Source organism: Somniosus microcephalus, chromosome 12 (assembly GCF_052327205.1).
Source record: "Somniosus microcephalus isolate GS21.2 chromosome 12, FLI_Smic_1.0, whole genome shotgun sequence".
Classification (NCBI taxonomy): Eukaryota; Metazoa; Chordata; class Chondrichthyes; order Squaliformes; family Somniosidae; genus Somniosus; species Somniosus microcephalus.
The window spans coordinates 33,230,190-33,254,119 of record NC_140998.1 but is presented as its reverse complement, the minus strand read 5'-3'; the positions used below and the strand labels follow the sequence as shown (position 1 = coordinate 33,254,119).

The following is a 23,930-nucleotide window of genomic DNA, read 5'->3' as shown; positions in this document are numbered from 1 at the left end:
AAGGCCTGCAGTACCGCGGCGCTGCAGCAAGTTGCGCCACGATATTGTCGCGCAGCGCCCCAAGGGGGGACACGGGGCGCTTCCAGTAGTGCCCCTCCTCCCTCTCGGGGCGCTGCCTGGGAAAATCGGCCGCGGGGGCACTTAATTTTTAGCGCCCTGGCGAAGCTACTCCCAAGTCTTTATGAAGATACAACATAAAATGAGAATCACACTGAGGTAGCAAAATACGAACATACGAAAGTGATGGGCAGGAAAAGACCAGCTGGTCCATCAAGCCTGCCCCACACCATGATGGCCGGAGCATCATGAGTAAACACTTCTTCCTCCCGCGCCCCCCCCCACCATGTAATAAATATTGCAATTTATTTTAAGAGGGAAATAGGGGGAGAATTACACATACAGGGAGGAGACTTACAAACAAGAGATTTCACCAATGAGGTTCAGTACATCCAACTTAACAGGAGAAGTCCACAATATGTGGAGAACAAATGAAGAAAAATCAGGGTGCATAAATAAAGACCGGATTACATAAATCCCTAGAAAGCTTTTTACTTTAAAAAGGATAACACTTGCAGGAAAAATGACAATATTAAAAGCACTTCTCAATACATCCGAGTGACAAATCAAGGTAGCCTTTTAACAATTACAGTAAAAGCAATAAGTAAAAGAATTTGCCATCCCTAATGCTGACCTAGTATTACTTAGGACAGTCTGAGAAATAGCAAAAGGTACAGTCATTGATGACTGGTGTAAATTATGTGGAAGTAGAGACACAAATGAGCAAGAGCATCTTTATGCATCTACAGCAGAGTGCGCGCTGGCCAATGTCCACAAAGACATGTATCAGCAGCAAGTCCAAAACCTAGCCATTGGTATAGATCATCAAAAATAAGTTCTCGGGAATGATCTCACTTTAGGGGTCTGTTATAAACTGCCCGAGTTTCTCTCTTGCAGTTCAAGGGAGCCATTTTAGCCCTTTGGAATTATTGCTCGACAACCATTCCCATCAATATCTCCCGCTTTAAAAAGAACAATGGGGAAAAGGTTTTACCTTCAGTCATGCAGAATACCCGTAGGAAAGCCAACAGCTGGGCTGAGATAGGAGGTTCACTGCAGTGCAGAGCAAATACACTGGACCTGATGAAAACACATGGACACACGAGTTTAGTCAGTCAGATTAATTCAGGTCATCAGCCTCAACAAGCATCGAACAGTACCAAAAGTAAGTGATCAGTGCAGCGACTGCAAATCAGAAAATCACCGAGCGATTTTAAAGTCATAGTTTAAGTTCACAGTGTATAATGAAGAGCAAGTTGCCACAGATTATAAGATGCACCATCCCTTTCTAATCACTGACAGCCCATTCTGATTAAGTTCCATCAATAATGGGATAAGTTTTCCACTCATGCGGCCCCCAACATAGAGCATCGTACACTGGCAGTGCTTATCGGATAAGGAGGGTCATACACTCATGATTCAGCTCGACCAAGTTCTCCTCCATTTAAATTAATTCACAGTAACTTGGGTGGACTGCATAATTAATGTACGATCTCTTGAACCCGGTATTCCAATATTGAGCTTCCAACATGTATGCTCTGCTCTGGGACTGCAAAAAAAGTGGAAAATTACCCCTACGATTACTGATCATTAACCCTTTGAGAGAATTTTTTTCTCTCTGATACTTCTGCTGCTCACTCTTTCCTCCAGGCTCTATGCAACTTCCTTCAGCTGGGAGATGGGATGGGTGCATCAGAGACTTTGAGTTTGATGTAAATGCCATCCTGTGTGTAGCCAATAAGGAGAAAGCCACGATATACTTACAGTGATTGTTCAAGACAGTGAGCGAGAAAGAGTAAAAGAAGAAAATGGAGTTTAATCTGAAAGACAGGCCATGAAATGCATGTGTTCTGCTGTGCTGTGCCATGGAGCGATAGGGCACAGGCTTGTGCCTGCAAGTCGACAATCACTGTCTTAATGATTTCTTATCGAGTAGGGCAGGAACTGAGCAGAAGCTAGGCACATTCACAGGGAAATATCGCTCATCACTAACTTATCAAACCCATTTTAGCTGGTACCTTTAAGAAAGGAGACCCTCATCTCCCCCTATGTTGATTTGGACCCAATAGGGTATTAAATGAGGGGAGCCAGAAAGCAACCTGCTTTCAGCTCAACTGCAACAGGTCGCATAACTCGGAATATTATACGATTTCAACTGGCTAGTAGAAAGGGCGGGGAAAGGGCAGGGGAGTGGGACTAGCTGAAGTGCTCTTGCAGAGAGCCAGCACGGGCTCGACGGGCCGAATGGCCTCCTTCTGTGCTGTAATCATTCTACAATGCTAACTAAAGGTACTGAGAATCTGCAACTCGTACCAGATTTCAGAAGAGCAAACTTCACCAAAATGGCAGATGATTTGGAACGCGTAATTTGGCTAACCCTGTTGGGTGGTGAGGAGACCAATATAGAACACAAATGGAAAGTTTTAAAGAAAAAGATTTTAAAAATGTGGAAAACAAATATATACCCAAAGTCAAAAGAAGGAAGTGTGGTAAGAAAAAACCATGGTGGCTGACTGGTTATGTACAAAGACAAATAAGATGTAAACAGAAATGTTTCTATAAATTAAAGACATTTAATACTCAACTGAACAGAGTTGAGTACAAGGAACAACTAAAGAAAACGAAGGCTGCTATTAGATCAGCAAAAGGGTTAATGGAAAAAAGGATTGTAGACAACTGTGGAAGTAATGGGAAAAGCTTTTTCAGTTATGTGAAGTGTCAGAGAACGGTCAAAGAATGGGCCATTGAAGAACGTTCAAGGACACTGGGTATGGCGGAAATATTAAATGAGTACTTTGCATCAGTCTTCACCCTTGAAGATGATGCTCAACTATTTAATTTAATTAAGAAAGAATTAAGAACTTGAAAATAGATAGATAGCATAATACTGCAGATGCTGGAAATCCGAAATAACAACAGAAAATGCTGGAAAAACTCAGCAGGCCAGGCAACATCCGTGGAGAGAAATTAGAGTCAACGTTTCGAGTCAAAAACCCTTTTTATAAAGGGTTTTTGACTCGAAACGTTGACTCTAATTTCTCTCCACGGATGTTGCCTGGCCTGCTGAGTTTTTCCAGCATTTTCTGTTGTTATTTTGAAACTAGATAGAGCAGCTTGGCCGGATGATATCTACCCGAGGGTCCTCAGGGAGATGGGGCATGTGCTGTGTGAGCCCTTAGCCTGTATTTTTAGTAGCTCACTGCACTCTGGAATGGTTCCTATGGACTGGAAGGAGGTTAATGTAGTCCCCATCTTTAAAAAAGGTGAAAAGACAGACCTGGGTAACTATAGGTCCATTAGTTTATCAGTAATAAGCAAGATGCTTGAGGGAATCATTAGGGATGCAATGTATGAATGCTGGGATTGAGAGGGACATATTAGGGACACCCCTCAACGTGGTTCTATAAAAAGATAATGTCTTACATATCTAACTGTATTTTTTGATTAAGTTACAAAGTTGGTGTCTGTCTGTAGACTGTCTACTTAGACTTCCAAAAAGCTTTTGATAAGGCACCACACAAGAGGCTTCTCTAAGATCGAAGCCCCTGGTATTATTAGTGGTAATATATTGAACTGGATGGAGAACTGGCTGGCAGGACGTAGGCAAAAGGTAGTTATAGATGGATTTGGATCTGTTTGGAGACCGGTCACCAGTGGTGTCCTGCAGGGATCAGTGTTGGGACCGTTGCTCTTTACTATTTTTATTAATGATCTTGATGTAGGTTTACAGATGATACCAAGATCTGTGCGAGTGTTAGGACTGTAGATGATGGTCGTCTGCTTCAGGCAGATCTTAAAGTGTTGGGAGATTGGGCTCATGACTGGAAAATGATGTACAAGTTCGATAAGTGCAGTGTTCTGCATGTGGGCAGGGCAAATGCTCAACATGCATACACCCTTCAGGGAAAAACATTAAAGAAGGTGGAGATAGAAAGTGATTTGGGCATTCTAGTGCATACATCCTTAAAAGGTACATGAGCAATGTCATGAAGTGAAACTAAAGAAAATAGGGTGTTGGGGTATATCCATAGGACAATTGAGTACATGATGAGGCATACTGTTTTGTCCTTGTACAAGGCCTCTTCCAGAAGATAGATACTGCAGGGAATTCAGGGCCAGAGTGAGCTCCTAGACTAGTTTCGATCACCTAAATGGATCGGAGAGGAATTTCCCAGATTCTTTTCCCCAAATTGGCCTGGGTTTTAAAAATTTTTTTGCCTCTCCCAGGAGATCACATGGTGTCTGGTGGGGTGGAGTGTATATATTGTGATACACAAGGGCCCCGATTTCCCCCCAGCCGTCAGGCGGGGTTCCAGGCGCGGGGGGGGGGAATCCCGAATTTGGGGGTCCCGACACCATCCCGCCCAAAACCCCGCCCCACGCACTGGGACCCGCCGAAACCAGGCGGGACGGGATTAGTGCCAATTAACTGCCTGTTAACAGGTAGTTAACAGACAGTTTTTAGCCTAATCCCTATTTTGAGGGGTTTCGTGTGGGTTTCCCGACGGCTCCAAACCACGCCAGGTTAGAGCAGGCGGGCCATCGGGTTGAAGGAGTTGGAGGGGTCGCGATGTTGGCGCTCAGGTGAGTGATGGGTGCATGAGTGTAAAGGTAAGTGTGTTTGGTATGTCTAAAGTGTGTAAAGAACTTTTACTTACCTGTACTTACCTTCACAGCCTTTCTTCCTGTAGCCGTCAGGAGCCCATCACTCACCCGGCACTTAAAGCTGAACGGCTGCGATCGGTCAAAAGTGACAGCCTTCAGCTTTGAGTGCCGGTGAGAGTTCTAACTGAGTCTGTGCAGAATGACTCATGGTAGAACTCAGACTGTCAGTGTTTCACAGCTTCAAACAGCTGTGAGACACTGATATTTCATCTGTCAAGAACTCTTGACAGATGAAATTGCAGTCTGTGACGTCACCTGTTGCCGGGTGGCCCTTAATTGGCCTGCTGAGCCCACTAGGTGGGCTCAACAAGGCCAATCAAGGGAAAATCGCGCGGATTGGCCGGACGTCGAAGTAGGCGGGTCTAAAACCCGAAAGGGGAAGTCCCGCCTTCTTCCCCGACAGGTTCGGGAAAATCTACCCCAAGGTATCGCAATTGTGTGGGATAGACTGGACCAGAGGGTCTTTACCTGTCCATCATTGTTCGTATGTAACGTGACATTTGGGGGGGGCTGCATTTAAGGCATTTAAAATATTGGCCACTAATTCGGGTCCCAACGCATGAGTAAGCACCGTGTACTCACGCGTGGGCCCGATGGAAGTGCCAGTTTTCAGCATGCACAGCGCATGCGTGGAAAACCGGCATTTCCTTTCCTCTGAACCAAGGGGTTCAGAAGTGGAACGTGTGCGCGCAGGAGTCTGCGCGTGCGTGCTGAAATTGTTTTGTTTTTTTTAAAAACAGGGTTGTCCGTGCGATAAGGCCTCCAGTTTTTACGCGAGAAAAAAGCAGACGTAAGTACTTAGTTTTAAAAGGTAAGTGGTCTATTAATTAAAGTTAGAATTTTTTTTCCACAGGTTTATTATTTTTAAAGACTTTACAGTAAGGTAAGTGTATTTTTAGACCCAATTTTTATTTTTTAATTATTTTTTTCAAAAATTTGATTAATTGTTTAAATTCGTTTTTTACAGTTATTAATAGTTCATTTAATTAGTGGGATTTTTTAAAACTTTTATTTGAAGTTTAAGTACTGTTTTGGGTGCCTGGAGTTTTCATGAGTTTGACAGTTCTTACTATCAAACTCATGAATGAACTTTTGCAACCTCCGATTGGTTGCCCAGTGCTCACGTGATCCCAGCCGGCTCATCGAACTAACTACGCCGCTGGATCACGCAAGCACAACGCGCCGGGAGCTGAACCGGGCCACTGACAGGAAATCCACGCAGGGCCAGGCTTCAAATGTCGGCGCGCTATGTAAGTGTAGGTCGGGGGCTTACACCCGCGGGAAGCCCCCGACACCAATTTCTGGGCCATTGTGGTGTAGGAAGAAATACCCTTCAAAACATTCCAGTGCACATTTGATTATCCCACTGATGCTTTAAACAATATGGCTCGCTGAGAAAAAGGCACGATCGATTCCACTCAAGTCACTCTTTTAAATTCCATCTCTATGAGGCTGTCTTTGGGAGCCATACAAAATGTGTGTTGAAGTGAGTAGAGTGTCAGAGGGTACTTTATATGCTTTTTCTATTAACTAATGTTATAATCAGAGGTTGTGGCACATCGGACTCTTAGTGAAGTTACAGTGCATGTAATAAGTGAACACTTCTGTCAAGAAAAATGCAGAATCTTTGTTGTGGTAAATGCAACACTTTATCTTATGCTGACTAATATAATTTGACTAATGAAATTCCTAAGAGGCTTGAGAGATCAGATTTTATTCATTGTTTTTCCTCACCTGACAGAGGGACCCAGGCTATGCCTTAAGCTTGGGGCGGAGGGGAGGGAAGGGAATGGAATGTGGGGCAGGGAGAAACTACATTCAAATAGTCAGCCCACAAAAGAACTGCATTTACCACAACAAAGCTTCATGTATCACTTTGATGATACATCGCTGATTAAAACGTAAATGTTAAGAACCTCAATCTACTTCTATATCCACTTTTATTAAGTGAATGTCATGCCGCCTCTTCAATCAATACTGTAAATAGTTATGAATGTTACCCCCCCCTCCCAGTCTACATATTTTACCATGTTTAGAGGCAACCACAATTACCTACCTCTTGGCTTACAGCTGCCACAATTGAAGACGAAGGGGGTAATTTTCTGAGTTCACTACTGGCAGGGAGCCTCACCCGCCAGCTGTATGTTATCAAGACATGGTGGGCGCATGGCCCATGATTTTCCACCCATTAAAATTAGTGGATAGAAGATCGTGGGCAGCACACTGGTGAGGTCCTGAAGTACGCAGACTGGTAGAGCGAACTCAAAAAAACTGACACCAACAAAAAATCCATACGTGAATTGTTTTATATGCCTTATATAATAGGACATACGACAGATATTTTTACATGAATTCTAGCGAAAAGAGCTGAATTTGCCTATTGGGAACAGACAGTGGGGAATGGAGAGAGAGGGATGAAACCCTTTATAAAATACTTACGTTGGTATGCCAGCACGAGCTAAAACTTCTGCTTTCATAGCATAGAGTCGGTCACTTTTACTCACTCCCAGCTTTATCTTCACTCTGTCGTGTGAGTTATTATTGAAGAAAAACCCATTGTGTATCACAAACTCAGCATTGGAGCGAGTCCCATAGAATATGTAGATCTGGAAGATTCAAATATCGTGCGTTAGTTCAGTACAAATTGTCTGGCAAAGTGGCCGTAAACCTAAGGCCCCCCCCCCCCCCCCCCAAATCTTGGACACCATTGCTCATGCTTTTCCTATGTAGGTTTAAACAGAGTACCGAGAATGTCTCCTCTATCTGAAAGAGGAGTGTGTTCTGGCAGTTTCGGCTTAGTTCACAAGGGCATTTTTCAAAACGGTTCTGAGATTTCCTGTGTTTTCAACCTGTTTGCTCCGAGCCGCCCAAAGTAACATCACAGGAGCTAGGAGCAAGTCCTAAAAGGTCAACATCATCCAGATTTCCAAGAAAGGCATGTGATAGAAATCTCAGGCTGACTAAAAAAAAGTCTTTATAACAAGAAGCACAAATAAAGGCAACCATGGTGAGGCATTGGAACTTTGATATACTTAAAGGGAGTGCATTTACATTACAATATACAAGTATATAGGCTTCAACTTCCTATTGGCAAAGTTCACATATGAAACTTTAATTCCAGAGACTTGAACACATAATCTAGGTTGACACTTCAGGGCAGTACCGAGAGAGTGCTGCACTGTCAAAGGTGTTGTCTTTTGAGATGTTAAACCGAGACTCCGTCTGCCCTCTCAGGTGGACATAAAAGATCCCATGGCACGATTCGAAGAGGAGCAGGGGAGTTCTCCCCGGTGTCCTGGTCAATATTTATCCCTTAACCAACACCTAAAACAGGTGGTGATCTGGTCATTTATTTCACTGCTGTTGTGGGACCTGACTGTGTGCAAATTGACTGCCATTTTTCCTACATTACAACAGTGATTACATTTCAAAAGTAATTTATTGGCTGTGAAGTGCTTCTGGGAACATCCCGAGGTTATGAAAGGTGCTATATAAATGCAAGTACTTTCTTTTCTTTCTTTAATGAGCTTGTACTAAATTCATGAGCATGCTATTTTAAAATGTAAAACAATCAGGTTCATGCCTGCATAAAAATGGCGTGCACAGAAAGGCCATTTAAGTACATTCAGCATTTATACATCAACTTAATTGTTCTAACCTTAAGAGCAGAAAATTGCTGAGGGTTTGCAAATAGGTTGTTTTAAACTAAAGTGGTTAACAAAATCTAAAGAAATTCATAAAATAATTTTTCATTGATCAGTGAAACCAATCATCTAAATAGGACGTGGCAGGTGATATGGTGTAAATCCAATTCAAATTTCCTTTGTGCCAATGCGCTGGAGTGTATCAGCTTGCAATACTCATGAGTTAGCAAACTGATTCAATCTTCAGAAATGATCATTTTTACTAATACTTTACAGCATTCTTTACAGTTAATTTAGCAAAACACACGGATGTCAACCTGGGCTGCAATGCATCTGACTCAGATAACATCACCCCCCCCCCCCACCCCCCCAGTTGTACATTGTGACTTCTTTCAATGACCTGGTCATGACCAAGCTGTAGTCCTACTGTACTTTCACAAGATCATTCAGGTCTTTACCCAAGTTCGATGTATCTTCATGCAATGTAGAAACATTGTACTGTAGAAAGTAAAGCAGCCTTAATACTAAAACAGTAGCACATTCAAGTATGCAGAAATGGTCTGAAAAATGAAATGAACTCATTAATAGGGTTAAGGTTAGCTTTGCTTTGTGTAGTATCCCTCCTCAAATGGCCTGTAAAGCAGTAGTGTCGTTCCTCCCTACACATATTACATAGAATTTACAGCATCGAAACAGGCCATTCGGACCAATTGGTCTACGCTTGTGTTTATTCCTGCCTTACTTCATCTACCCTCATCAGCATAACCTTCTAAACATAGAACATGATTCCCAGATTGTTCATCTGTGCGCTCATAGCACTACTTCTGTAGGGAATATAACTTTACTGAAATTCCTGTTTTCCTGGTTTCTTTTTAAAAAAAAAAACAAATGCCATTACAGTAATGAAATTATGTTAAAGTGCTTCAGTTTACAAAGCCTTCTAGAAACGTGAAACCAGTAATTTTCTTCCTTACCTGATCTTCGGCTTTGTAATCTTGTAAAGCAACACATTCACACCGGTCATCCTCCAGGTTGTACCCAGTCGTGATCTACAAAAGGGAAGGACTGAAGGTAAGGCAGGTGTGTAATAAAGTGGCACTAAGTGTCACAGAAAGCAGGGATTTCCCAAGATTCCATATCTTAGGCTTTCTCGGGTGTGGACAAAGCACAGCCCATGTAAAACAGCAGCTAAAGTCAAGGTGGAAATCTCCCCTCCCTCTGCGTTTTGCAAGTGACAGCTTACACATTCGGAGGACAAAATTTCATTGCATTTTTGCACTTTCAAATGCTTGCTCTCATTAGCCATCTCCTTGCATCGTCCAATCACAATGAATGCCTTTTTTCCATAAAAAGAAATAGGGTGTGAAAAACGTTATATGCAATGACTGGCTGGGGATTTAAGGACATATAGAGTCCCTTGTTTGGGGTTTGTACTTGCGCACTTGTAAAACTACCTCCACACATAGACCCAGTAACCTCCTATCCACCTAGAAATTTATGCACAATGATAGCCATCTTGGCTATTCACAAATAGATTATCTGCATTAACCCTTCTCACCCAACAGAAGTGCACCTATTGGCCAACTTCAAGTGTTATCACTTGATTTAGGAAGATAGGAGGAGGAATAGGCCATTCAGCCCCACGAGCCTGCTCCTCCATTCAAATAGATCATGGCTAATCTGTACCTCAACTCCATTTAGCTGCCGTAGCTCCTTATCCCTCGATACCCTTACCTAACAAAAATCTAGCGATCTCAGTCTTGAAAGCTCCGATTGTCCCAGCATCCACAGCCTTTTGAAAGTGTTCCAGATTCCCGCTACCCTTTGTGTGGAAAAAGTGCTTCCTGATTTCCCTCCTGAATGGCCTAGCCCAAATTTTAAGATTGTGTTCCCTCGTTTTTGATTGCCCCATCAGAGGAAATCGTTTCTCTGTATCTACCCTGTCAAATCCTTTAGCACAGACTCAACAGCGTCCATTAAAAGCACATCAAAGGTGAGATTGCACAACTACTGCATCAGAAGTCACTGAGCAGCCCAAGCAGTGGCTGTGGAGAAGTCTGCAGCCCAGGTCATTCTGGATTGCTGGAGGAAGCAGGCAGGTCAGTGTGGGCGGCAGTAATGAGGGTTTAACAGGCAGGCAACCGTTTAACTTTATTTGAAAAGACAGTGCCTAAACTGCTTAGTCACTGGGCTGCTTGCTGGAAGCTACAGAAATGGAAGAGCAGATTGCTCAATTTAGAGGAAACTTTAGAAGATGCAGAATAAAGTCCCTTGTAGTGCATACTTGGATGCTTTCACTCACCAAGCCATTGGTGTGGTTACACATATCCCACAGAGGTATAAGAGCCAAGGTGACCCGGGAACCATCTTCAGTTGGAATTTGGTTCTGGCGAGTCATGACCGAAGAGACAGCCCATCTGTAATGAAACAGAAAAATGGAGCAGTCATGAAATTGGAAAGCAAGTGTTTATATACATTTGCAAGTTCAAGGATATGGCGCAATGCTTTCATAAATCAGAACTCATACACGCCTCAAGGGCCAAGCCACCGCCCTTCAAAAGCTTCCAAAAAACCTTTTTCTTTGAGCATGCTTTCAGACATTCTCTCTTCCCCCCCCCGAACAAATGCTTCCCATGTCCTACTCAGCATCCTTCTCTATCTCTTAGAAGCACTCTGACACTGCATGCGAGTAGCACTATATAAACACACGTTGCTGTCGGTTTATATACCCTGTCAGTGTGTTCACCAGTCATTTTTCAGACACCAGATCTCATAGAAGGTTCACACCACAAACAATAAACAGCTTTTAAGTGTGAGTATAAAACGGCCTGCAACTCGGCAGTGCTTGTCTTTCAGGTTAATTTCTCCTTTAATCCTGTATTAATGGAAAGCACTTTAGTTATAAACCATATTCTACACTTTATAAAGCAGCCGTTGTTAAACTATTTGCATCTACAAGACGCTGCTCATTGCACTCTACAAGCAGTGAGGCGAGGTGAGAGGAGAACCCATTCAGGCTTTGTGGCCTGCTCCTGCACCTATTTCTTATGTTATGAGCAAAAAAAAAGGCACTTGGAGCACATCTTTGGCAGATGACTGTGCCACCTATGGTTTTCTCCCAAGTCTCTGACTGCTTGCCTATGTTTCACAAACATCACACCCGGCCTGTGCTGCTGTGGGAAGGCACCATGTACATATCAGACCCTTGCTAGGTGGAGAGAGACATGAAGAATACATTCAAAAAGACAGTTGTACCCAGATCAGAAACAATAGTTCAACATGGCATTAGTGGAGGCCTTGGTCAGTCTGGGGACACCAGGGGTACAATTGTTGCAACCTTCTCTTTGATCAGTCTTCGCAGAACAAAAGAAAAATTCCCTCACCGCCACTTCCCACGCATGCACCCTCCATGATAAGCTCAGTCTTTATGTTGGGTATTAAATAACCAAACAGCAACAAAAAAGATTAAAGCTTTGACCTCAATCCATTGTCTAGAGTGGACCTATTGTTGCTTAACCTTCAGCATTGTCCTGGAGTCTCTAGGAATCGAAGGGCTGAATGGCCTACTCCTATTTCTTATGTTCCTGCTGCGGGCAACCCAGTAGAAAAATTATACGGACGTTAAAAAAACACAAGTCTGTCTTTATTTCCCCATTTTTTTGAACATATTTGTTTATTAGTTATAAAAATATTGACTGAGTGGAGCAGTTGGAGGCATTGTGATGAAACTTCAGCGACAAATAAGACCAGGTAATATGTCCCCTTGCATAAGCTACCAATGCCAGAGGGAGGTCTGATAAACCAGTTGAGTCTTCAGTAAGCTGGCAAATCTTAGAAATGTTTCTCACCACATGTACTTGGAAAAAGTACTTTTGGATTGTTGTTTTCCAAAAGTGCTATTATTTCACTCATTCTCCGAGCGTTTAAGTCAGCACATTTTACATCTTGGTAGTTGGATGATGAGTCACCTTTGATGATGTAGATGGATTGTAAGTACAGTGGGGTTCCCATTATTAAAATGAAGCACCAACTCTATGCACGTGCTGCAGAACAGGTTTCACAACAGCATTTCACTGTACTGGTGTTTTTAAATAAAAAAATACTATTTTCCTTTTTCCCAATTCTTTCTCCAACATTTTCTTTTAAATACCAACCTGTAGTCGTCAAAGGTGAAGGACTCCTTCAAGGGCAGTTTGCTTGCATTCGGATGGGTCTGGGAATCAAGAGTTGAAAGAGTAGGGAAAGGGGGGGAAAGAGAGCGAGAGAAAGGGAAAGGGAGAGAGGGAAAAAAAACACAAGTCAGTCAGCAGAATTTCATTACTTAGCAGCCTAACAGATACTAACAAGAGCCAAATGAAGCAAGAGGAGTCCAGCCGAGCTACGGCAGGATCATCATGCCATAATGCTCCCATACATCACTGTCAACTTAATTTGTTGTGCCCAGCAGCTGTCATAAATCTGCTCCATCAACTCCTGCAAGCAGAACCCACCAGCAATACAAAAATAAAACTTAGGGCCTGTGACAGTAACGCAATCTGCTGCCAACAAGTCCTTCATCAGCCTACCGAATGTCACCTCTTTTCCAAAAACGTTCACTTGTTGACACTGGCAGGGGCCCGGGAGACGGATTTTTTTTTTTATGGAGTGGGAGCCTTTCCTCGCACTGCGCTCTGATGCAGTGCTACTGTCAATGGCACTCTATGTAGCGTGCAATTTCTTCCTTGATGCATTAGCATCAGAAGTTGGGGTAATTCATCATCTCTCTCAATAGTATATTGGCTGGCATCAGGAGTACAGTAGAGGGGGGCGGGGGTGGGGGGGCTGAGGTTTAAGTAGCTGCACCGCAAATCAATTATACAACAAAAGCCAGCACAGATAATGCAATTTTGGCCAAACTGGAGATCACAAAAGACTGCTAATTGGATGCTAGCTCTGATGTGCTTTAATTTGGGAAAAAACTGTTTCATTCTTTCTTCATAGGACAGGCGTGTTAAAGGGGGCTACAAGCAACAATATCCCTTTTAATGACTGTGTACATAGGCAGACTTTAAAAAGCATCAAATTAAACCTGATTCTTTTGTCATTTTCTTCTCCAAAGGATGACTGTACACAATTTAAGTGGGTTGAGAGAGAATTAATGCACCTGTGTGCCAGATTCAATAGCCAACAAGCTTTCTGGTGGAACATTCATCCAGCCTGATTAAGGCAGCTTCTTTGAAGAGAACCTTAATGCTGAGATAAATAAAGCAATGTTATTTTCGATGCAATAAACTTCTGTTTCCACTCATAAATGTGATGGAAAAGGCGTGCAGTGCTTGTATACACAAGTCTGGAGTTACTTTTCCCCCACTCTTTCCTGTCCTTAACATAATGTACAGAACTGGAAATCTCTCAGAGTGGCTTTTCGATCTGTTATGGAGTGGCACAGTGTGGATGAGAAAGAATTTGATAACAGATTCAAGTTTTTCATGTTTCTGGAATGCAACCCGGCAATTTCACTCAGACAGACTACAAGGTTCATGTGAGAAATAGAAAAATGCACATTGGTGTAATAAGGATGCCCTATAGAGGTTGGGGTGAAAGTACACTGTAGAGGCAGAGAAAAGTGAGCTACACTCTGCGTATGTCCCAGGCACTGTGCTATTGCAGACTCGGGAGCATGAAATGCATGCTAAAAATGGATACATGCCCCATTCTCTAGCACTGGTGTCTTACACCTCAATCAACAGAAACATTCACAAACTGTAGAGAACAGAAAATTATTAATGTTATGACACAATAAGTTAGCTGACAGCTATTGTGAGGAAGAACTTCATAACTATACCAAGACTGGGACTCGTGATTAATCTGTTGAAAGAAGCCAATAGCCCACCATTCACTATTGCGTATTCTCAATCTACAAGATGCTGTTCACTAAACAGACTTCTGACAGGGCGACTGGCCAAGTTTTGCTGAGATCGATTTAAGTTGAGCCAGTCAATGGAATCAAATTAACATTGAAGATCTGACGTAATTCCTTCTGGAACTTCAAGATCCAGAAGGACGGCAGAAAGCATCTTTAACTCGCATCCATTTCAAGCACAGGGACCCACCCAAAATACATCTATTGGTGCATGAATGGATCAGGAGTCAAACAAATCACTAAACCCACTCACACCCACGAACATGTGACTAGTCCATCGAATACATGTCCCTTATGCTATACTTTCATGTGTAGCAGGTGTGCGGGGGGGGGGGGGGGTGGCGGGGGAGAAAAGAGAGTCTGTAACACCATTATGCAGAAAATACGTGCATTCGTCTCTTATAAATTGGCAAGCTGTCTTTTCTTCGGAACACTACACATCAGTGATGCTATCCAGTAGTTCCACATCTTTGACTTTGAGCCTTGCATCAAGTTGGGGAAAGGCAAAGAAGGGTACTCTTCATCAATCCGACAATGAAAACGTGTTATCAGAAACCGTATGAGCTTTCCCTCCTCCTGCAGTATAAAAAGGGTCACTGAATTTTTACTTTGTGCTCTATTTCTATAATTTTTTTGCAGGCTTTGTAACAAACTCCATTACATAAGAACATAACAGGAGCAGGAGTAGGCCATACGGCCCCTCGAGCCTGCTCTGCCATTCAATAAGATCATGGCTGATCTTCATCTTCCTGCCCCATCTCTCGATTCCCTTAGTGTCCAAAGAAACCCACTAATTCCTTCGAGTTGTTGTACAGTAGACTATATGCTACAAATAAATGCTCTCCATTCATTTTAAATAAATATAGCCACAGACATTGTAGCAAAATATGCTTTGACAAACAAAATGTTGATATTTAAGCTGAATTTTCTAAACTAAATTTAAGTCAGTAAAGGTTAGCAGTTCAAGATACATAGCTTGTCCCACCATGTGGGTCGGCAGGTGTTGGCAAAAATCAGTTGTTTTGTCCCCTAAACCTGGGTATCCAGCTAGTGGTTGTGTTCCCTGAAGAGTCACCCTTGGCATGAATCCCTCCTCACATGATACAACAATCTACAGACACGCAAACCATTGCAGCTTTCACTCCTCTTCATCACACGACCAGCCTTTGTTCCTCTCATACCAGCCATTTCAGTCTCATCGCACATGGTCCCACAAGTCCCTATCCTTCCATTCTCCATCAAGTGCAGCTTAATTCCACCCTTTGCACTCAGCTACCAACTCTCTTGTGCGTCCCCTCATCACCTAACCTCCTCTCCCGAAGAACCTCATCAGTGCACACAAAGAGCTCCACTATATGCATGTTTTTTGTTTAATCTGCCCTGAGCATACAACATGCCCAGCCTTGAGTTGATCTAATTATCTGCACCAGAAAAGAACCTTATCCCCAAGGTCTATTGTCAATTTCCATTTTTTTTTGTTGCAATTGACAATCCATCTTACCTGCTGCCCCTCCTTCACACTCAATGACCGTGTTTCCTTTTTGATCACCATTCTTTACCTGCTCCATCTAATGCATCACTGAATCCTTAATTTCTAATACCCGATTATCGTGCCATGTGTGCATCTCCAATGAGCCACTGCAGGCAGAGTAGTCGAGTGAAACTGGTCTTCGGTGGTAGGCAGTGCAAAATGACTAAAGAAAAATCGGGTGGGGTATAAAACGGGCTGCCAATTCGTTAGTGCTCGTGGCGAAGGATAATTTCACCCCCGGGTGGCCACTCCCTGAAGATCACCCTGGTCGACGTTAACTTTTTCCATCAGCTATGGTCAATAATTTAAACTCAACCAATTGCTTATTTTTTTTTTAAAAAAAACAGATTTCTTTGGTCAATCACCACGAGTTAAAAAGCTGCAATAGGAAATTACAACTAAAATCAGCTAATGGGACTTAATGTATGAACCGTCCTGCCCACCGCAACCCCCAAAAAATTCAGGTTCGAGGGGCTGAATGGCCCACTCCCATGCTCCTAAATATGTAAACTGAACCCATAGCCAAACTAATCGTGAATTTACAGTGTAAATCTGATTGCACAGAACATTTTCACTGCACGTACTAGGAATTACAAAATAAAGCAGCCACCGTGCATTACTGGGTCTGTTTCAGGAGTATGAAATACCCATTACGAATCTGAAGAGTTTCCCACGAGCGAAACAAACCCATTAACTCAGCATTATGGTGCCATATTCAAAATAGATATCTAGCAGTGATTACAAGGCAGCAATCTAATCAAGGTGCCCAGATAAAATTGTGGACTGCCAGAGCATAGCTCAAGTAGTTTATCACATTCATCTGAAACCACACGATTAAATTAATTTGAAACATGAAAGAGCCAACCAACTTGCATTTATACAACACTGCTCGGGTCATTGTTGTTATGTAGGCTAAAATGCGTTTGCGCTCAGCAAGGTCCCACTAACAGCAAAGACTCAGCGACCAGATATTCCGTTTTTGGCGTTGGCCAGGATAACTCCTCTGTTCTTTCTTTTGAATAATGTCACAAGATCTTTTATATCCACCTGAACAGACAGATGGGGCTTCGGTTTAACGCCTCAACCAAAAGGCGGCACCTCCGACGGTACAACATCCCCTCAGTACTGGACTGAAATGTCAGCCTACATTATATGCCCAAATCTATAGCAATGCAGTTATATATATTCAATTAACTCCGAAGCACCCTATTCTATTGTAAAATGCACGGTTAATTTTCTTCATGGGATTTCTTCAGATTTCAACCTATTGTTGTACCAGCAGCAGTCACTAGTGCAAATGTTGCCTTCCAGTGTGCTGCACAACATTGATGCTGGATGACATTTAAGGATTCCGTATTTTAACATTAATACTTCAATATGAATTAATTTCCACTCAATTAATAGGAATTTTTTTTATGGCTAGTGCACTGTGGCCAAGAGTTTCTGCTTTGCGCGCAAATCGGCGATCCAGGCACAAGTTGCGCTAGTTTTCAGAAGTGGTTCTCGGCTCAAATTTCCGCTCAAAACATTTGCATGTCGCCAAAGGTAAAATCTTCCGTGAACCAGAGGAATTTTAGAACGCAATTTTAAAAAAATTTGCATTAAAAAATATTCCTCGATATATTTTAGATAACATGGTGCAGTTTTGTTAATACAGCTGAAAATGGGCTTATCACAAAAAAATAAGCATTTTTAATCAGTGTCTAGTTCACCACCTGTGAGTAACCTGATTTTAAATAACTGAAAATTACTTTTAAACACTATACAGAACCATTTACTAGATATATTGGAGTCAGTTTCTTAGTAAATTAAAAAAAAGTTAATATTTAAAAGCTTGCAAAACATGTCCATTAGTGTCCTTGCGCCTAAAAACACATTAATTTTAAGAGCCTCTTCGCAGGCCCGCAATTGGTGGAAACTCGGCATGGTGATTAACTCGGTCTGGGGGCGTGGCCAGTTTTGTGGCCAGAGCCAGCCTCTAACGCAATGTTTTTTAAGCTAGTGCAAAAGATCACGGAAACTTGATTTGTGCTGGACGTAATTTGTGCTTGAAGTTCCTCAATCTTTTCCGCTGGTTTGGTCGACTTCGGGTGAACTGCCGATTTTGGGCGAATTGCGCTGAAAAAACCAGCACAATCCAGCAGAAAGTCCTGCCCTGTACGTTTTGTTTGTTTTTCCACCTGGGTTCTCCCTGGGGCTCACCTGTGCAGCCTTTTTCAAAACTTACCTTTACGCCTTCATATCTCAGTGTTAGTGAGGATCAGTTTGAGGGTTTAGCCACAAATCAACAGTCAAACTTTAAAGGCTGAAGTACCACTAGAACGTTCACAATAAGGTTAAGAACAGTGACATTTCAGTAAAGCTTTGGCCTTTCTCTATGTGGCTGGAATTGGTGGTGCCACTCCTGCCCCTGGTTCAAGTCCCACTCCAAAGACTTCAGCACATAATCTACAGTTCAGTGGAGCACTGAGGGAGTGCTGCATTGTCGGAGGTGCCATCTTTTAGATGAGATGTTAAACGGATGCATTTCACGTGAACGTAAAAGACCAAACAGCAATAGTCGAAGACCGACAGGGGAATTCTCCCAGTGTCCTGGCCAACATTTCGCCCTTAACCAAACACCTTTACAAAGACAGATTATCTGTTCATTTCTCTCATTTCTGTTTGTGGGACCTTGCGGTGTACAAATTGGCTGCTGTTTTTCCCTAGATTACAACAGTGACCACATTTCAGAAGTACTTAATTGGCTAGAAGGTACTTTGGAACATCCTGAGGATGCAAAAGGCTCTATACAAGTGTGAGTTTTCTTTCTTACTTAAATGTGCACCACAGCGAGGCTCCATGTACGAGGCTGAAGGAAACCGCTCTCTGATCAGCATAAATTACATGGACAACAGCATATTGATTCCATGCTGTTTAACCTCTTTGTTTTTAAAGTAAATTTCTTCCTCTCTTTAGCTTTTTTTAAAAATTCGTTTTATGGGATGTGGGCGTCGCTGGCAAGGCCAGCGTTTATTGCCCATCCCTAATTGCCCTTGAGAAGGTGGTGGTGAGCCGCCTTCTTGAACCGCTGCAGTCCCTGTGGTGAAGGTACTCCCACGGTGCTGTTAGGGAGGGAGTTCCAGGATTTTGACCCAGTGACTATGAAGGAACGGCGATATACATCTAAGTCGGGTTGGTGCGTGACTTGGAGGGGAACTTGGAGGTGGTGGTGTTCCCATGCGCCTGCTGCCCTTGTCCTTTTTAGGTGGAAGAGGCTGCAGTGCATCTTGTAGATGGTACACACTGCAGCCACGGTACGCCGGCGGTGGAGGGAGTGAATGTTTAAGGTGGTGGATGGGGTGCCAATCAAGCGGGCTCTCCCCGTGTCATGCACCATTCCCTAACCAAGAGACCAGCCGATCTGCACCCAGACTTCTGCCAATGGTTCTGTGTTCAACAATTCGGAGGTGCACCTAGACCCAGACTTTCCAAATGTCAGTGCATACTTGCATGGTACCAACACAATAGGACACGTTTTTTTAATATAAAAAGGCTGGATCATTGTTTGAAATGTGTCATTCAAAGATTACCACAAAACAGTAATCCAACATCATGCTGGAGTAACAGCAATGCACTTCACCTCCACAATCATGCTGGTCTAAGGAAGTAGAAGAATTAGCAGCTACCATCGTGCTGATGTTTTGTAACATCACATTCAGGCTAGGTTTGTGGCCTTACATCAACTGACAGCAGGCTCGAGGCTGCCCAAATTCACTTCCCTGTTACCCCTAACAACTAGCGCACAGAGAAGAATTTCATCTCATTTGACCAAAGTTGTGGACACTAACATTTCTATAGTGCCTTTTACGACCTTGGGACAACCCAAAGCGCTTTATAGCTAATGACGTGCTTTTGAAGTCACTGTTGTAATGTAGGAAATGCAGCAGCCAGTTTGTGCACAGCAAGGTCCCACTGAACCAAAGTGCTCCACATTAAAGCTCCACAGGGACACCCTGGTATCTTTCAACACAAGAAGCTCCCGTTGTGCACATGCAGCGAGGGCAGGATCAAGCTTGGTGACATTCACCGTCAAAGCTCACACACGAATAATGGTCACTCGGTACTGGAGAGTGACTGTGGAACTGAACACCAGCAAGGATCCAACACCTTCAGGAGATGAGGAGAGTGAAGTAAAATCAAGTGCTATGAGGTTGGGGGGGGGGGGGGCGTAGGTGGGGGACAAGGGAAAGTAGTTTATGGAGAAAAAAAACCCCCACAGGTTCATGAACTGTAGCTCTGTTTTTTATTCCATGAAAGATGCCTGCCCTCAGCATCAAGGCAACAGCATGTATTAACAGGCAGCTGGCTTCAATAAAACCCCCAGCTTGAATGTTAGACAAGTCTATCGGCTTTCAATGTCGGCTACATTATAAAGCGGAGAAAATAATTACAGCCGACCAAATCCCTCTGATATATACTGACGGATACCAAAGTAGTTTCATGTAGAAGCCCATTTTTATTGACTTCTGCGCTCATGAGAACACTGTAGCAAAATAACCACTAGTCTGGTAATAAAAAGCAAATCTACTTTTGTTCTATACTGACTCTTTAAACAAAAATTGCTAGAGATATTGATTGTACTTCTTCAGATTAATATTGCAGCTTTTCCTTTTTAAACGAATCCCAAGTTTAAACACTTTACCATTTTTCAATTATCAGTAGTGTACAATAACACAGCCTTGGTGCCGAGAAAGATTAAAATTGCAAGAGTTCATTGGGTTCAAATGTTTGTAAAATCATATTTCTTCAGAGAAAAGAAAAGGTTAAATTAATTTCTTATTGATCTTATCTCTCTGTAAGAACATTATGTTTATTGCTGCGGGAAAAAAAATCAATTTTATATTAAAAAAAGTTTCAAAATTCACTTTAATCCACTGATGCTATTTTGCAGTATTACACAACATGCAAGTAGGTGGCACCATCTGCTGGCAAAGTTCTGCAAGCAACTGAATTTTAGTACTGTACTATTCCCTACAGATCGGCTGTTTTTCACAAACTTGGAATCATAGAATGGTTACAGCACAGAAGGGGGCCATTCAGCCCTTCGAGCCAGTGCCGGCTCTCTACAAGAGCACTTCAGCTAGTCCCAATCCCCTGCCCTTTCCCCGTAGCCCTGCAATTTTTTTCCCCTCAGGTACTTATCCAACTCCCTTTTGAAAGCCACGATTGAGTCTGCCTCCACCACCCTTTCAGGCAGTGCATTCCAGATCCTAACCACTCGCTGCATAAAAAAGTTTTCCTCATGTCGCCTTTGGTTCTTCTGCCAATCACCTTGAATCTGTGTCCTCTGGTTCTCAATCCTTCTGCCAATGGGAACAGTTTCTCTCTATCTACTCTGTCCAGCCCCTCATGATTTTGAACACCTCTATCAAATCTCCTCTCAACCTTCTCTGCTCTAAGGAGAACAACTCCAGCCTCTCTAGTCTATCCACATAAGTGAAGTCCCTCATCCCTGGAACCATTCTCGTAAATCTTTTCTGCACCCTCTCTAAGGCCTTCACATCATTCCTAAAGTGCAGTGCCCAGAATTGGACACAATACTCCAGTTGAGGCCGAACCAGTGTTTTATACAGGTTCATCATAACTTCCTTGCTTTTGTACTCTATGCCTCTATGTATGAAGCCAAGGATCCCGTATGCTTTTATAACCGCTTTCTCAACCTGCCCTACCACCTTCAACGATTTGTGCACATATACCCCCACATCTTTGTTCATGCACCCCCCTTAGGATTGCACCCTTTAGTTTATAATGCCTCTCCTTGTTCATCCTACCAAATTGTATCACTGCACTTTTCTGCATTAAATTTCATCTGCCACATGTCTGCCCATTTCACCAGCCTGTCTATGTCTTCTTGAAGTCTATCACTATCCTCCTCACTGTTCACAATACTTCCAAGTTTTGTGTCATCTGCAAATTTTGAAATTGTGCCCTGTACACCCAAGTCCAAGTCATTAATATATACTGTAGCAAGAAAAGCAGTGGTCCTAGTACCGACCCCAGTGCACATACTTCACAAGAAAGCTACATTTTAACGTGGGACCGGTCAGCAGAAGGCATCGTTTGTCAGGTCAATAACATCATTTTGGCTGAGTTTGTGGCACTCTTGCCCGAGTCAGCAGGTTGTGGGTTCAAGCCCCACGAAGGACTTCAGCATGTTTGATCGACACCAGAGCAGTACCGAGCAAGTGCTAGATTGACGGAGTCTTTCAGAAGAAAGCGGAGGCTCCACCTTCCGGCTCAGGTGGATGTAAAATATCTCACGCTGCTATTCTAAGAGGAGCAGGGAGCTCTCCAGAGGTTCTGCCCAACATTCCTCAATCAACCGACACTATCAAATAGCAGATTGTTTGGTCATTTATTTGTTGTAGGACTTTACTGCCACTTTTGTCTCTAACAGCGACTGTACTTCAAAAGTAACGGATTGGGTGTAAAGTGCTTTGGGCCATCCGCTGACGTGATAAAGCACAATATAACTGCAAGTTCTTGCCCGTTTTTCGGATGAGAAGTTACACCGAAGCCCTGTCTGCCCTCTCAGGTGGATGTAAAAGATCCCATGGCACTATCTGGAAGAAGAGCAGTGGAGTTCTCCCCGGTGTCCTGGCCAATATTGATCACCGAACCAACATCACGAGAAACAGATTATTTAGTCATTATCAGATTGCTGTTTGTGGGAGCTTGCTGTGTGCAAATTGGCTGCCACATTTCCTACAGTACAACAGTGGCTAGACTTCAAAAGTACTTCATTGGCTGTAAAGCACGCTGGGTCGCGAGCTCACGAAAGGCGCTATATAAATGCAAGTTTTTCCCCCCCCTTTCTTTTCACTCTCCTTCCACATCTGGTAACTCAGTGCAATCAAGCCCAGACCAAAAGGAACCAACATATTTCCTCTTTATTAAGTGTCCAAGATAATAAAAAAGACTTTGGCCATTAAGAGATGATTTAAGGGGAGCTGGGATGCAATATTTTAAGAAGCGTTTCAATGCAAAAGTAAGTTGACTGACAGCAATTGATATTTTACAGTCAAATTACAAATTCATTGGGGGGTGGCCAAGTTGATTCAGGATTGGTTATCCTGATACAGACATGAGTGGCTGCAGCCTGGTAGTAATAGCTCAGGATATTTGGCTATGGAATTCAAATCGGGGCTAACCTCCAATTGAGTGCAATCAGCTTTCTGCCCCTTTTTGAGTGGAGGGAAGAGGGAAAGAGAGGCAGGATGAACTGAGCCCGACTGAGGAGAGTGACAAAACCAGCCTGAGCCGAGCCAAGCCAAGCTCGGTGAGTGTGAATGACTAATCATTTAAGCAGCTTAACAATAGAAAAAGGAATATTGGGGCGGGAAGAGAAGTTTTCTAGAAAAGCTTTGGGGAGAGAGAGAGAGAGAGAGAGAGAGAGAGAGAGAAATGCGTTGTCCAAAGCATTATGTTGTCGTTGGTTCCATAATTTTCCCACCCAACGATTGCCTCACCCAGGCTTGTTGCCAGCTGCCAGGCTTGGGGAGCAACGCACGTTCTCCCAACTCACGTTGCTGCTCACAGGTTTTGCCAGTCTCAATCCAGTCCCTTACTCAGCCAGTTGCTGATTTGCGCTGGTCAATTAGCTCAGATGGTTAGAGCGTGGTACCAATAACACCAAAGTCACGGGTTCAATCCCGTCCTGACGAGCTATGCTGTCCGCTGCTGCTTTGCCCGAAGGGCCGCGCATATTTTTGTTCTCATTAGTGCAGGAAAGTGGATTTGAGGTAGAACATCAGCCATGATCTTATTGAATGGTGGAACAGGTTCGAAGGGCCAAATGGCCTACTCCTGCTCCTATTTCTTATGTTCGTACCTTTCCTCACACCGTCATGCTCCATCTTTCAGCTTCTATGTTGTCTACTTTCCTTCTTGCAAATCAAGAAACTAGTCTCAGTAAGTCATCTGATGCAAGGATGTCATTAATGAGCGTCAATATAATTACATCAGTTTTTGGATATTCAGTGGTGTATTCATGCAATGCTACTGGAAACAGCCCAAGTTGTTCCAAATATCCCGTTGGTAGGATGGCACAAGACTTCCATGGGACAAGATACAATACAGGAAAATAACT

At 43.1% G+C, this 23,930-nt stretch overlaps 1 protein-coding gene across 2 annotated transcripts in view; it reads right to left on the bottom strand.

The window, feature by feature from the left end:
* Positions 1-23,930, bottom strand: part of setd3 (SET domain containing 3, actin histidine methyltransferase) — a 137,009-nt gene that overhangs the window by 13,205 nt on the left and 99,874 nt on the right. For both annotated transcript variants that reach the window (XM_086002736.1, XM_086002737.1), the window contains 5 exons: positions 12,521-12,579; positions 10,669-10,783; positions 9,341-9,415; positions 7,162-7,328; positions 1,052-1,137 (listed from right to left, as the gene is read on the bottom strand). In XM_086002736.1, the coding sequence (XP_085858862.1) occupies positions 1,052-1,137; positions 7,162-7,328; positions 9,341-9,415; positions 10,669-10,783; positions 12,521-12,579 (502 nt within the window). The remainder of the gene's footprint in view (positions 1-1,051; positions 1,138-7,161; positions 7,329-9,340; positions 9,416-10,668; positions 10,784-12,520; positions 12,580-23,930) is intronic.